Source organism: Pygocentrus nattereri, chromosome 30, assembly GCF_015220715.1.
Source record: "Pygocentrus nattereri isolate fPygNat1 chromosome 30, fPygNat1.pri, whole genome shotgun sequence".
Taxonomy (NCBI): Eukaryota; Metazoa; Chordata; class Actinopteri; order Characiformes; family Serrasalmidae; genus Pygocentrus; species Pygocentrus nattereri.
Window position 1 is genome coordinate 1502486 of NC_051240.1, and position 16815 is coordinate 1519300.

General features: G+C 40.9%; 1 protein-coding gene across 5 annotated transcripts in view; it reads right to left on the bottom strand.

Annotated features, from left to right (window-relative positions):
• LOC108436449 (histone deacetylase 4-like) overlaps positions 1 to 16815 on the bottom strand; it is a 73655-nt gene that overhangs the window by 48134 nt on the left and 8706 nt on the right. For 2 of the 5 annotated variants that reach the window (XM_017712950.2, XM_017712951.2), the window contains exon 3: positions 3134 to 3196. In XM_017712950.2, the coding sequence (XP_017568439.1) occupies positions 3134 to 3196 (63 nt within the window). Of the gene's footprint in view, positions 1 to 3133; positions 3197 to 3333; positions 3568 to 16815 lie in introns of those variants that run through there. The other 3 variants (XM_037536507.1, XM_037536508.1, XM_037536505.1) reach the window with 3 other exon arrangements.

The following is a 16815-nucleotide window of genomic DNA, read 5'->3' on the forward strand; positions in this document are numbered from 1 at the left end:
GAAAAAGAGACTATCTGGCATGGCCTTTTTCTCTGGGACATGAACCCATTTACCCAGCACTGGGAATCATGCTCTCATTAGCGGTGAGCCTCTTGCAACAACAATACTTTATATAAACAACAGATACACTTGAGCTTTGGGATGCATGATTAATAGTACTCTTATTGTCATGGTTATATGAGTTTCTGCAATCAACACAGTAGATAGGGCTGTGTTAACAAAACTAATCAAATTACACACACAGTACCAGAGTGACGTGAATTAAATTCAAATGAGTGTAGCGTTAAAAGCAGTGGTGTGCTTGCATGAGTTAGTAAAAAATACCGCTTTTATATAAAATGTATCAAGCTGTGGTGGTTACTGTCAATGGACAGCACAACATACCTGCACCACCTTAAGAAGCTATTTAAAAAACTATTTATGTATTTATTTGTTTTTGTAGGTTGCAGTTAGCTTGCAGTAACATTGTTTTCATACATTGCATATCTGATTTTTTGCTATTCATATCAAGCCAATTATCCTATAACTTCTATCGCACATCACATTTTACATCCATAACGTACTTCTACTCAAGGTTAAGTAACCAAATGAAGCAAAAAAGCACCCAAATGGTTTGATCTGTCTACTTTTTAATTCCATGGGGGCTACATTGAGGTCAAATATAGCCCGCTTATTAGACAGGCTGTACCAATGGGGCATGTGTGCTTACGCAGAAACAGGCAAAGGGATGTGTCTCAGCAGCCTAGCAGAGCAGGCAGGTCAGAACAAGACGCGCAGTACCTGGTGGAACCACATCCACCCACATGCTGGCGATGGCTGAACTGCCCTAACTGCACGTCCTTCCCTCTACCTCCCTCTCTTCAAATCTGTCCATCTTGACAAGGACATGGATAGAATCTCTTTACAGCACAAAATGTGCCAGAACAGTTGCAGTTTGCGTTCTTTTTGGAATGATATCTAGCTAATCCGTGGGTATCAGTCTTCAGTGTGTGGAATAAGGCTAGAGCAAATAAACAACTCCAGGAGTTACCACTGTTAATCTACACAGGTTCCCTGCTTATGGGTGAGTGAGGTCACACAAAAGCAGTTATGCAGCATGTGCATGTGTTTGACAACCCATAGAAAGATGACTGGAGAACAGTCCACCGGTTGAGGAGAAACAAAAGGATGTCAAGCACGGTCCTTACTTGTTTTTGTAATCCCCCCTCCACCCCCCAATCTATTTCTCCAATCTGGCATTCACTCACAACGGCACCTCATGGCACCACCAGCTAAATTAGGCTGATCAGACAGCCCTGTTTTAAGGGAACAGCCTTTACCTACACTCACCATCCACTTTGTTAGAAACTGTGCACATAAGTAGTCTGACCACTGAGTGATAATGGCATAGTAGGCGTGTACTGGCATGAGCGTATCAGGCACAGTGGTTTTACAGAGGTTTTGTTGCACTGCTAGTTAGACAGGTACGCCACCCAAAAAGAAGATCTATGGCATGACCAGAGCAATCATTATAAATCACATGTAATGCCCTTAACTTTGTTTTCTCTAAAGTTCAGGGCTGCTAAAAATGTCTACAAATATATCACTGAGTGTCTTTACATAGAATTTGGGAGTAAACTCTTTGTCTAAGGCACAGCTTAATCACAGGCAACTGTGCAACACTAATTATGTGATTTACATGAGCGTGGTCATCGGAAAACAGCTTGTCACTGCCGTCAAAGTTACATCTGAACTAATTTACACTTCATTTAATTAAACAAAATGAAATAAATTACAAGATTAGACATGGATCTGACACATTCGACTTGGTGGCCTATGGACTGTAGGAAATCTATCTAAAAAAGGACACGCAGTCTTTCAATGCACATGTACACACACACATACAGGCGCTTCTTCCTCTCCATCCTTGAGGCTCAGTGTGTCCCATTCATTAGGACTTTGCTAGCCTAGCCGGGTCTAGCATGCTTCTGCATATGGAATGAGGCCAAGAGATGCTGGACAAAGATGCAGGGAAAGATGGAGGATGATGGTGAAAGATGGTGAAAAAGCACGGCGTGAAACAAGTGAAAAGGGCTGGAAGGGCAGAGACGTATGCATCTGAATGCTGAAGGCGGAGACGTGCTAAAAAAAAAAAAAGTTCAAAAGTTCAAAAAGCATGGAGAGAAAAAAATAGAGCAGGTGGAACAAAAAGCCTGAAATACAGTGGAGGGCAGAACTCGAGAAAGAGTGAAAGAAAGTGTGAGCAGGGGCAGAGCAGAGCAGATGGCACCGAGCAAGCCCTTGTTGCTAAAATCGTCTTCATGCTGGTGGTTTGAAATGCTAATGTAAATTTTTAATTTGCATGGGGCTCCTATTCTAGCCTCCCCAAACCTTTTCTACCCTTCCTCTCCCCTCCCTCCCTGCTTAGCACTTAAGACCTCATCTATAATTCAGTGTGCTAAATAAAGGCGTTACAATGAGATGAAATGAATACACGGGCCTGTTCATTCTTTCTTTTTTTCAAATAGGGCATAAGCACCTCTAATGTGTCAGAGTGGCTAAATTTCTTCATGCACCCCTTTCTTCTTTAATAAAAGCTGTTTACTTGCCTTTATCAGAAACAACAGTTTGATACACATGTGCTGAAATAGAGGGTCTATGAGGTGTAGATATAAGGCAATATTTCCCTTTTGAACACAAAGAAGACTGCAATATGCAGATAAGCCTAAAACAAATAACTACACTTTTACTTACTGTGTGCTGTAGCACTTTGGTAAAAACACACAGAAGCTGAATAAATATTACATTTACTTCTGAAGTTGATTTTTTGTTTGTTTTTTGTCTTTCGTGAGGTTCCCTGTGATGTACTGTTAAAAACAAAGTAGAACAGAACAAACCAGTCCAAAAAAAACAAGCTATGTAAGAGATTGTTTAGAATAGATGACCAGTGTTCAGGAAGAATGAGCTCAACTTTATTAACGCTAACAGAAATATCATCCGATACCACGGCACATTTGGGAAAAATCATTTTCTTCATATCACACTGATTCATTAACGTGTTTTAATATATTGCCAGGCACGTCTCAATATGACCATCGCTATTTATGATGTTCCAGAGTCAGGAACAGCATTCTTCAGGAGTATGAAGTCTTACCTGTGGGAATGTGGTCAAAGGCTGATGGCTTCAGGAGCTCAACAGGCTGCTCCATCTGTGAATCTGTGTGGGAACAGACAAAAGGGAGAGAGAGAGAGAGAGAGCGCTTACCTTTAGATCACTTAGTCCAAATCACTTAGCTTAGACAGACCCAGAAAAGCAGCCAATTACACAAAATGGCAAATGAGAAGCGCGCTCACTGTGGGCAGCAGTTACTGAAGAAAGTGACCGTTCCTTGTGGCTCATGTGGAAGTTTGAGTGCTAACGAGGGGAAAGAAAAAGCGACACCAGCAGACTAAGCATAGCAAAGGCTAATCAAATGGCGGATTGAAGGCAGATCGATAAACGCGTTCGTGATTTGATAGAAAACAGCACATGTCCACGAAGCAGCAATAGGAACACTGCCCCCTCTCCTCCTCCTGCAGACTGGGCACCACGGTGGTAATTACTATAAGAACATGAAAAGGCTTTCATGGTCTCCCAGCAGCCCCAGCGCAGCAAGACTTGGCTATAAATAACCCGGACAGAGAGAGAAAGAGAAAGAGAGCGTGCGAGAGAGAGAGAGAGAGAGAGAGAGCAAGCAAGAGCAGAGAAACAGAGGAGAGCATCAGTATGCAAGGAGGCATACAGACCAAGCCTCACAATCAGTCCCTTTCCAATAACACACCAAGTGCAAGATTGTAGCTCTGAGCAGGCGCTTAGCCTCTTTCGGGGCTTTGCCTGTTAAAATAATCTTCTTTTCCCTCTGTATTATTTTATCTATCTTTCTTTTAATGCATGCTCAGAACAAAGTAGAACAACAAAAAAATTAAAAAGGGGGCACCTTTCAAAAGAAAAGACAAAACTTCACGTCGTTCTCCCAGGCTTCCACATGCTCTACCCAAGATCTATTTTGGGGAATTATCATAGGATGCATGATCCCTGAGCAAATACTGTGATGCTCTTCTAATTAGCCCCACGATAATAAAGGATACTGCATGCATCGGTGAGTAGAAGGGTGTGTGTGTGTGTGTGTGTGTGTGTGTGTGTGTGTCTATTTTTAGCAGCACACTATCCAGGGGCTGCCTTTGTCTCAGATCACCCAGAGTCTGTTCAGCCTTGAAGGTAAAGCAACATTTATGATATTTCTGAAGTCAAACTGCTGGAGTCTGCGTAGGCTTTGAAATGGGACCGGTCACACAGTACACTCAACTAATTGCTTGAAAAAGCGGGGCTGGACTTCGCACGGACTGACTTTGTGTTTTCTTGCATCCTAGGGCAACCTTTGATTTTATTTTAACCACACTCACTTGTATCGAAGGTTCCTACTGGTAAGGAATTACAAATTTGAAGAGGTATAAGAATATCTGTGCATTTCACACTTGCAGCTCATGCACAGACAGAAAGAGTGGTCAATTAATCCGTGGCTACAACATACACAGGCCATGGTCTAGGGTGATTTGCATGAGAAATACTGTGTACAAGTCCAAACACAGGGATTAAGGAGGGTTCAAAATTGATACCTGCAATTGATATGCTGTGGTTATCAGTGCCAAGCAGAGAGCAGGGTCCACTTTGCATGGCCATCTTTGTTTGACCAAGGCACTGTTGCTACCTAATGCTGTAAGGAATTCAAGCCCTGTATTGCAGAGTGGATACATGCATAGCAAGCCACAGCACAATTAAACAAAATCTGATTTGTATAGTTATGGAAATTATAGCAACGCTGGGCCTTGTCTATGGACTGACATGCAAAAGTCAAACATACGGAAAAACAAAGCAGCTGCAGCCACAGTGCGCGGTGAGACTATTTAAACAGGGCTATCACATTGCAAAAACATTTAGTGGCTGATTTCACTGGTACAGAGAAATTTTAATACACCAATGAGGCATCAACTTTCCTAGGCTCTACTTTTATAGCTGATAGTTAGCATAAGCAAGTGGAGTCTTATTACCTGCACACTGGTTACCGAGTATAGGAGAGTGGTTTCTTGTATTTAAAACTAATGTCATTATAAGCTGTAAAAAGCTTCTTTGGCATTTGCATATAGTCTAATAAAGAAATGAGCTAACAGAGTTGGTGGTAAAATCACTGTAACAGCATCAAGAGGCTGATTCATTTTATAATCCAGACAAAAAACAAATTAAGTACATGCACCAATGTTCAAATAATCATTTATTACTAAACCTTTTACTACATCTTTTTCTGTGGTGTAGATCCTTGAAGTCGAACAAATGTAACAATCCTTTACGTGTCAATGTTACGGTTCTTTGCTTTTTGTGATTATTTTATACATTTGTTTATGTTTGTAGTACCTTATTATATTGATCTCTTAGCTGCTATTATACATATCGCAAGTTTGGCAAGAATTTAGTAACTGTAGTTTTCAAATGCTGAAGAACTGTGACAATCGTCATCTCAATTACAAGCCAAAAGATCATGATTTCCAATAAACTGAGACCCTGCAGCCGTGTGCAATTTGCCTTTGTCCCACCTATTCTGTTATTCTCCAGTCAGACATTATGTCTCTTCCCATTTCCTGGCTTCCCTTTTCACCCTTCTAATCAACCTTGGGATGTCATTTTGAATTTAATACCCCATCAAAAAGCTCTTACTTCACAGACCTATGATTGTCTTATGTCAATTGACACCCATTCAATTAGCAAAACTCAATCTGCCGAGGAACAAGAAATGAGCGTTGAGGTTACAGAGTACTGTGGGTTGAGGCAGTTGACAGATTATGTACTACAACATCTTGCACTCCTTCCATCCAGGCCCAGATTTTCTTAGAGACCTATCACTGTAATCTCAGTCACACGTTATTTTTCCTCGTAGTGGTTTCTTTGACACTCTCATTGGGGTTTGACCTGCTGCCTCGTCCAAGGATGTCTATTTTTGGAGTTTCTGAAGACATATTTTCTCTCACTACTAAGCGAGCAGTTACTGTAGCATTCACTTTACCATAGTCTTTACTACACGACAAAACAGCATTAAGTAACAACAACAAAGAACTTACTTCTAGGGGGATAACACTGGCAGCGCTGCACTGCTACAACAGGATTTTGCTCTAATCCTGGTATTTATCCGAGACTTATTTACCCAAGGCAATGGAGTAAACAGAACTTTTTCAGTAATATTGTGATTAAACATCTAAATACAGAATTATTGTGTACCTCTACATTTTTGTTGTTAGATATTGGTAAAGTGTATTTGCATAATGTCATCGCTGTTGATATTAATAAACCTGTGTGCTAATAAAGTTCTTCTGGTGCCATTAAATTCTTTTTAAACTGGTCTACCCTTTCTGATAAGTTCACTATTAGCATAGTCTATTTCTCATTTGGCCTAATCATGAGCACCTGCAGCCATTCCTTTTCACTCCAGTGTTTCATGAAGAAAAAAAAAAAACTTATTTTATCTGCTTACTGCTGTTATGTTAGCACCAAGCTAACGATGCACTTACTTAGAATCACTAGGATTCATATCACTTTTAGCAGCTCTATTGGTTTTTAAAAGCTGGAAAACTCTAAAAATGTACACCTGAACCTGTATGTTCTTGAGTACATGTGTTACCCCATCTGACCCCCTTTCCTGGCTCCAGATGAGTATTAGAACAACTTGTTATTCTAACTGTCTCTAAAAGTCAGGGCAAGGCTTTTCTCTGCTGGAAAATCACACTGAAGTACAGCTGAGCTCCAAAACACCGCGCCATTTAGTAGTTTAGTAATTTAATTCACTTGAATTAAACTTAAGATATGAGCAGAATTGGGAAAGCCATGGGGTGGATAAAGCAGAGAGCAAAAAAGCAGCTTTCCTAACACAGGTTTTCATTCTCATACAAGCGTTCGGATTTGGTGATATGGAATTCTGTTCTGGAATTCTTCTCTTTATATCTCCGGTCAGTTTCTAAGCAGCTTAAGAATGTATAAGCTCCATATATTAAATTAAAGTTTAATACAAGTTGATTACTTGGTTTACTTGATTCAGTTAGGCATTTTTCATTTTGATTCATTTGCTAAACCACAGCAGAATGCAGGATGAGTAAACCAGGTCCCACCAGACATATATTTCAAAAATTGGATTTCACTTCAGTGCCTGCTTCCAGAGCATTACAGTGTCTTGATCAGTGTCACTACCACACTGTAGCTGTGTTTGATGAGCAGGACAGTCATCTTCTAGAGGCTAAGCAAGACTGCAGAACAAACGCTGTGGCCACAACCTGCCAACATGCCTCCCATATGATCCACTGATCTCCTCCCATATGAGCATTTCAACTACTGCTGCCACCTTCGCTGACACCTCCAACCAGCTCTGCATTTACATACACAGTGGCATGAGGTCTGACACGCTGACCGCTTTGATTTCAATTCTATGCACTTAAAAGTATTGACTGCAGTGGTGAATAGCCAAAAAAAACTTAAATACAATTTCTGCATGGTCCAAAAGACTGGACTAGAATCTAGAAAATAAATTAAGGCCAGCGAGAAGCTAAACATAGACACTGGAGCCGAAGCCACGCTGTAGGTCACCTTGCCTCTCAGTGAATGTGTGGCCAAGGCAAAACTGTAAATTCTCTGAAATACACCTACACAGAGGCTTGCCAAGCCGGCATCTGAAGCTATCTTTACACAGCAAAGTCAGTACGCATCCTGCATCTGCCTCGGCGCACGATTCGTAAGCCATGGTCAATTTACATGCATGCCTTAAGGTGGCAGAGTAGCAGCAAAGCTTTGTTTACACTAGAAATAGAAAACAGAATCAAGGGTATTGTGGGAGCGTAGGTAGAACAGCTAATATCATTTGACTGCAAGGATTTCACTGTTGATAAAATTAAATCAATGAATAATTTCCACTTGCACTGGCAGCCCATCAAAAATTACTAGACCTTCAGCTTCAAAATCATTTGTGTGAATTTTAGGACAGTTTTTGATCTGCTATAAAATGAACTGGACTAGAGATCATCACAGCCAGATCTGCAAGAACTCAGCACTTTAGAGACGCCGTGACACAAGGTAAGAGAAATAAAAGAGAAGGCATGTCAACTGATTCACAGGCAGAATCTTTTAGCATAATTTTCTGTAGACTTCTTTAGTGAGATGCAAATACTGAACAGCTGAAAAATGAAATATGAGGGTAGAATTCATTTCCAGCGTTTACTCTTCAAACTTCATTTATTCACATTGTAACTCTCTTCTATAGAGTTTTCTAAAAGGAAAGCCTGAGCTTGGTGTTTCCCAGGTAACGCACTGAACTGGCAAATACCAGACCTGAATTTCACCTAACAGGGCATGGGGTATTTCATCACCAGAAAGTCCTCCACCTACAGAGTCAGAGAAAAGTCATTACTGATTATTCACTTCCTAGTAAAATCTGTGAGGGGGTGCCCTGTAATGGTGAGGTAATGCACAACTACGCAGATGTCACAGAAACCCATAAGGAAATTATAATGAATATGTTAATAGAAAAGGGCATTCGCTTTACCAAAACAGTTCTGCTGGTTTAGATGAAAAATACCATACTGTAGAAAAATACTTCTTTACCAAAGAAGCTCAAAATCAAAGAGTGGAGAATTACGCCAATCAAATAAATATGTCCACGGGGTAAGAGAGAGGGGCTGAGAAAGACAAGCGAGAAAAGAGCAGACAGGTAGCCAAAGCTTAAACACTGCTGGCTACTGGAAGAACAGCGCATGCCACTGTCATGTATGGAAGGCTGGATATAACTGCGAACAGACTTTAATAACAAAAACAAACTAGCAAAGTAACTAACTACAAGGTTTAAACAAAGAAACACAAAGCACAAACAAAACATGAGGCAGGGAAAGAACCACATCAGACAAAGTGACAAGCAGACACTGACTGAAGCAAAGGGCACAACAAATGGGGCACACCTGGGACAGCCTGGAAGAGGGAGGAGACAGAGCCTACAGACAGGTGAAGATACTAATGGGGAAGGCGGGGGAAAGGGCGGAGCAGAGCAACCAAAATGAAAACACAAGCACATGGCAGAAAGCACATGGCTACAACACAGGGCAAGAAACAGACAGAGGAACAAGGGGAAACTGTGACAGCCACTATACAGTTAGACCAAACATTCATGTCTATGGAGGTGTTTCTTCAACAGTACAGCTAGACAGGATGAGCAGTAAAATAAAAATAAAATAAAAAATGGTTACATTATTATTCCAAGACAAATGTTCAGTTAACGGCCCTTAGTCTTCCTACACGCCACACAACTCGACGATATGAGACAGAATCGTGCGTGATCTGGGTCAAACCCTTAAATAGGAACTAAGCAATTGAGATAGATGGGAAGAAAGCTATTTTCTGGTCTGCTAATGAGACAGCTTCAGAAACATCCCCTGCCCCAGAAATAGCCCAGACGCCAGTATTCCTACCTACACCATTACAACTGAATATACTGCCACAAAGCAGTTGTACAAATGTTATATGTAACAGGTCAACAACATGTACGCTAGTCAGTTTCTGTGTATGCTGGCCTTCTCTAGTCTGACCTAGTCCTTGTTTATCATAAATTCAGATAAAAATTTACATCCCAGACACAATACTGTACTGACTTTTAAAGGCAAGCTACACCATACCTTTTACAGCACAACGTTTGTCACATTCTTGAGGGTGGACTTTGCTCAGCTGGTAAATAGTTCATCAAAATCCAGCAGGTCATGAGTTCAAGTCCATTTCAAGACAAAATTTACTTTATGAACTGACATAAAGCATTTAGTGGGAAAGGGTGGCCAATACGACAAAATTATATCTCAATTTGTGAAAACATTGTCCTGACACACAACAGCCTTCTGATAAAAGCGTGAAATCTTGGCTATGCCACAAGAGAACTCTTTGGTAAACCAAGGGAACTCTAGAGGTAAACATCTCCTGAAGCTTTTTGAGAGCGAGGCAGCATGGAAAATTGCCTTGCACTAATATTTTAAAAACACTCTTGATTTAGATAATGGATGCCAAGAGCATCTTCTATTATGTAAAATTGCTTTATTAGATTTAATTCAGAAAACTCACTCTGTAAACTTATTCTCCTGTAAGACCTCTGGTTCACAGAGATGCTCTCAGGGAGACAGACCTTGCCAGTGAGACAGAACAAAGAAGACAATTGAGAAAAATTAAATTAGAGACATTCTGTTTCATCTTTTCAATTAGACATAATATTATTACGATCTTTACGTCAACGTCTCGACATGGATGCAGACAAAAGTGCAAAATGTCAAAAGGCCGGATGGCACGGACAGTATCTGTGTAGACTGTAATCGGCGCTGTCAGGACTTTGGCAGAACATCCAGTATCTCTCTCTTTCCCTTGGGCACAAAGATCCTGACACCACGACACCTCCTGCTCTCTCCACTGGTCTCCTTTCTCCGTACCCTGATTCCAATTAAAATCAGCATGCTTCCATGCGTGCTCTGAAAACAAAGCTCAGACCCCATGAAGGCCCTGTTTGTTTAGCACAGCCACACATAACCTTTTGTGAAGCGAGAACAGGGGCTTAATACCCTGGTTGAAGTCCTAACGGCGTCCCCTTTCCCTTGGCCTGCCAGCTAGACCCTTTGTTCTAGCAGGAATAACTTTGCACTACGAGGCTAATGGCTCCATCAGTGATACTGAGAGATGCCAGAGACTGCCATGTGGCAGACGAATTATCGCAGCAGGCTCATTCCATCACAGAGTTCAGAAGAAATGGCACAGATATTTGACAAATCTGCTTGAATATGGACACATAGTGGAGGGGCAATATTACAAAACTTAAAGGCATTTTCACGATACAATATTTGTATGACACTATTAAGTTTACATGAAGCTTGTGTTTTTGAAAAATACATGCCCATTTTGGGCACCACTGTGTTGCCTCAACTCTTAACAATTCTCTCTGTTTGGAAATTGAGGAGACCAATTTCTGTAGTTATGAAAGTGAAATATTTTTCCGTTCTTGCTTGATACAGGATTTCAGCTGCTCAACAGTTCAGGGTCTCTTTCGTTGCGTTTTTCATTTCACAATGTGTCAAACGTTATCAGTGGTGACAGGTCTGGAAGACATGCAGAATGAAGGCCTTCCCTGAAAAAGACGTCGTCTGGATGACAGCATCTGGTGCTCCAAAATCTGTATATATCATTCAGCATTAATGGTGCCTTCACAAATGTGCAAGTCAAACATGCCATGTGCACTAACGCAACCCATGACATCCCAAATGCTGGATTTTGAGCTGTGATAAAAAGCCAGAAGGTCCTTCTCTTCTTTCAGAGCCGTGTCCACGATTCCCAAAAAGAATTTCACATTTTGATTTGTCAAACCACAGGACACTTTCGCCCTTCGCCTCAGTCCATCTTAAATGAGTTCAGGCCCAAAGAAGGTGGTGGTGTTTCTGGAGCGGGTTTATATATGGTTTTGTTCTTGTATGGTAGAGTTTTAACTCCCATTTGTGGATGCAGTGACAAACTGTTTTCACAGAGAGTGGTTTTCAGACGCGTTCCTGAGCCCATGCAGTGATTTCCACAACAGAATTGTGTCTGGTTTTAATTCAGTGCCACCTGATAGACAGCCAGTATTGATCTTTTAATGATATTATGTACTGTAGATGATGAAACCCCCAAGTTCTTGGCTGTTTTACACTGAAAAGCATTATTCTTGAATTGTTGCACTGTTTGCCTGTGCAGCCTTTCAAAGAGTGGTGAACCCCTCTCCATCTTAACTTCTGAAAGACTATGCTCCAGTCCTAGTTGTGAGATGTTCAAACAGCTGTTATTTTTAGCATTACACAACTTTAATAATGTTTTGTTACCCTGACCCAAATTTCTGAAATGTGTTGCTGGCATCAAATTCAAAAGGGGCATATATTTTTCAAAAACAATAACATTTTCCTGCTTCAAAATGTGAAAAATGTGGTCTTTGTACTTCAAAATGATTTGCACAGCACTGCATTCAGTTTTTACTTACATTTTGCACTCCCAAATTTTTGGAAGTGGGCTTGTAGAATAATTACTGTTACTTGGAAAATCTTAAAAATAAATAAATACGGCTGATTTAGTTGAATGAAAATGCATGTCATCAACGTCACCTCTCCTCAGACCACACCAATCTGCACCACTTTCCACATGCTCCGCAAAACAGCAGAGATGCCAAATCACGTGTGGAATTATCAGACAATAAGAAAAATGTTTGGGGCAAAAAAAAGGATAGTATACCAAGCAGGCATGACATGTTTGCTGAATAATGTCAAATACGTAATTATGTAATACTTGTCTGAGTACTGCCATGCGTCCAATCCACACTGCCTCTGACTCAGTTCTGCCATGCAGTCTCTTTAAACTCTTTTTCTCCCTTTCTTTTGTAATTTAACCGTCTCAAGCAGGTTTAATACGTGATGGCACAAACATCGGATCTGTTTATTGCAACGAAATCACAACCACAAGATTTTACGGCTACAACAGAGAAGAGCAGCCTCCACACACCAAGAGCTTCTCTACAACTACCACAGCAACAAGATCTTCACATTTAAATAAATGATTAGTTGAAATATAGTTTTATCAATTAAATGTCTAAGAAGTTTACATTCCACTTGAGCACAAGCGAACATAGAAAAAGTGATTTTGAAAATAAGTACTTGAGCACTTCTTTGGAGATACAATGGAAGTGGAATAGGAAGAATAGAAGTACAACATATTGTCACATTGGCTGGATGTTCACAGTGCGCAGGAGAACCTCGCCCCATCTAAAAACCCAACTATCTAGAAGTTCAACTTCTATTTTGTCTCTGCTACTCTAAAGCCTGGGTGGGAGAAGACGGCATCACCAGAGCATGGACAAGTAGTTAATTCTCTTTTCTGTGCAAGTGGACAGGAAAGTATGTGCTTCTCTGTATAGATCCATTTTACTTTCCCTCAAACAACAAATGCCAATCACTAGTTATTGTGGTAGCTGCTCCAGCAGGCATTAGCATGTCGAGTGTGTATTGTGGAGGCCTGTTCTAATTTTAGCCTGAAACACATGCAGGGAGATCAGAGCCGAGCAAAAAGGGGGATGGGGGTTTGGGGAGGGGAGGGGATGAGGGGGGGAACAAAAACAATTGGCACATTTGTTTGTGTTCTGCACGTGCAGGATCCGTGCAGATCTATAAATAGCGCTGGGTTAAGCCGTTCAAGCAGAACAGGCTTTTAATCCTGCATTCAACACGGGCCCTGCTGAGATAAATATAAACACCAGAGAGACAGAAAGATGGAGACAGATCAGCGAGGGAGATATTGCATTATGGAGAGAGAAAAAACCAGAAAATAGGAAATTAGCATTAAATATCGTATAAATAAGGTTTACTTTAAAACTGCTTCTAAAGAATGGTGAAATGGGAAGGCGATGTGTTAAACTCACATTAAGGAGCTCAATCAAATACGTAGACATCATTTTAATCTCAGCATATCTCAGAATGTGTCAACTAGGATTATATTCAGGGTGTTTGACACATGCAGCCTTGCTCGGTGCAGCAAACTCAGATTGGACACTGCAGTGTAAAAGAAAAGTTATATTTACGAACCTAAACAAACACATAATCCACCCAAATCTTCATCAGATCAGCAGAGTGGAAGAGATACAAAATCTAATCCTGTGCCTCACACTGAGAATATTAATACACACCAGCTGAATTTGTTTCCTGATCTCTGGCTTTTGCCCATGCATGAGTGCCCACGTGCATGCGTGTGCTCGTGCTATGGGTGAAGATAGAAATCATGGCATTTTTGGAGTTGTTTTAAAGTCTTTCCAGTTCTCTGTCATCCAAGGAAATACACGACCATCCAGTTTTACACACACAAAGACAATTCTTCAGCAAAATCAGTGGGATGCAGCATCTTAACCACGGTATTGCATTCATTAGTACATAACTTTACAGCCATTAATGTTTTTTTTTTTTCAAATTAATTGATGTCTTTTATGTTTTAAAACCTTTAGAAGCTGCAGTTATTGCCATAATGAAAGTATGCCTTAAGCCAATATTACTTATTTCTCACTAACAGATCAATGAAACATGCAGAAATGTGGCTCCTACATTTTCAAACAATCCTGGACTTGTAAGCAGCAGGGGAATTTTTAATCAATTTGAATTTACATGTTATTACTTGGATACGATTCCCTGGCCGGGTGACCGGGGTCCTTTCTGCATGTTCTCCCCGTGTCTGCGTCGGTTTCCTCCCACAGTCCAAAGACATGCAGTAAGGCCAACTGGACATGCTAAATTGCCCCTAGGTGTGAGTGTGAGTGAGTGTGTGAATGTGTATGTCTGTCTGTCTGTCTGCCCTGCAATGAACTGGCGACCTGTCTAGGGTGTATCCTGCCTTTCGCCTAATGACAGCTGGGATAGGCTCCAGCACCCCGCCGCGACCCTGAGGGAGAAGCGGCTTAGAAAATGTGTGTGTGTGTGTGTGTGTGTGTGTGTGTGTGTGTGTGTGTGTGTGTTTGGATGCAGCCTTGATTGGCAGAAATAAAAAACACATCCTTTACATTTTTGACAAGCTTTTGTCAGTGACATAAGTCATAAGTGACAAGTCATAAGTGCACAATCTGCCCCGTCAGAGTGAAGACAATTATTTGAGTAACTCATTATGTAATTAAACATGTAATAACAGATAGATTTGAACAGTATTGCAAAACTAAAGTTTTTACTCTTAACTTCTTAAGGAGTCTTCTCCTGGATACAACTCTCACTTAGGCCAAGGCTCTGTACACACAGATGTGTGCCTCAGTGCACTAAGAGGAGAACATTAATCACTTGGCTTTTCCACACTGGGGAGTCTTGCTTGAATTAGGACGCTGGTCTCCTTTTACAGTGACCCACTAATAACTCGCCCAGGTATTGCCAGCCACATATGTTGTAAATGGGAATTCAATCTGAGCCATGAGTCATCCCAAATGTTGATATACTCCAACATTTCTGCCCCTTACACACTACTCAATTTTCTCTTCCAACTGCCTACTCTGAGTCCTCCACAATCTGCAGACTAGAGCCAACCAGCACAGACTCTGCCAGAATAAGAATCAAGGCTAAAATAGAGGTAAAAGTCGTAGTATAGCCACAGCTTTGCAACACTGACCTTATAGTGTCATTAGACTAATGAATGTGTGATATTTTAAACAAAAAATGCCTCAACCTCCCCAAGGATGAATAAACATGAAAATGACACCAGTTCCACCAGAGTGCTGACAAGTGTTGACACTTCTGTGTCTTGCAGATGAGGTAAACAAACAGTAAGAGGAGTTCACACTAAATCTGTGCCCAACTGATTAATGCTGTTGAACAAAAACGTGTACAACATTACCGTTAATGGGTAATTCAGCAACCTCCCTTATGTGTATGTACATCAGAGTACAAACCTATGACCTTCCAATCCTTTAAAGGTGTTTCATGTGACAAGCATTTTTTTTCCATGCAAAGTCAATATTAGCTGAGCCATATGACAGTTAAAGGCAGCATCAGTGTCCACTGTCTCTTGGGCTGCATGGTTCCTTGGTGGGATTAGTGGGATTAACCTAATTTGTCTGGTTAATGCTGTCGCCCAAAAGAACTCCAAAATGTCAAGATCTAATAAAGATGCTCTTACTAACAACAGTTTCCCAGAAAGCACCAAACACTTCTCTTTAGTTCCCATTCTTCAGCTCCCAAATATTTCATTTGGTTTGTTTCTTTAATATAAATGCGAATGAGTGCTTGAGTCTGTATCTGTAGCTATATCTTCAAATCATATTTTAGGTAATATAAAGTAAAGATGGCCAACTGAGATGTTCTACAGACTCTCAAACATATGTAGAAATGGACACTGAGTATTTTAGAAGAGAACACTCATTAGCCAAACGCTCAAGTCCCAAACTGTCTCTAGAAGCAACATACACACAGAAACTATTTATTGGGAGCTTCATGGATTGGATTTCTATAGCTAGGTATCCACACACATGCCTGAGATCACCAAGCACTCAGCTGGAGTATTATGAAGCAAACTGCCATCATACTCTGGAGCAAAAGAAATGCATTAGAAATGTCAGGACAATGCTGGTAGTCCAAATGCAAAGTACTAGTTGTAAAGTTTGGTGGAGGAGGAATATTGGTCTGAGGCTGGTCATAATTTAGGCAGGACCCCTTACTTCAAGCGAAGAGTAATCTCAGTGCTACGTCATACAATGACAAATGTACATTCTACAGGTGTGTGTGTTTCCAACTTTGTGTCAAAACTGTAAGAAAGGCCTTAGGCCTGTAAGAAGGCCCAGCCCTTTCCTCTCTCAAAGGCCTCGTGCACAAAGATGGTTCCATAAAGAAATATTTTCGACTGAACACCTGGAATGAATTGAAACGCTGACTGCAAGCCAGACCTTATCACCAAACATCAGTGCCTGACCTCACTAATGGTCTTGAAGCCGAATGGAAGCATTTTAAAAATGCAATGGATAGTCTTCCCAGAAGACCGAAGGCTGTTACAGCACCTAACAATGGAGCAACTCTACATTAATGACCACGGATTTGGAATAAGATGTTCAAGATGTACATTTGGATGTGATATTGGGGTGTCCACACACTTTTGGCCATGTAGTGCATCTACTACCAATCGACAATATCAGTCTAAAAGATGCAAACCACTGACGAGCTTTACGACTGAAAAAGGGTAGAAGCAGCTTGAGTTTTCAAAAGCAGTAGAGCTCT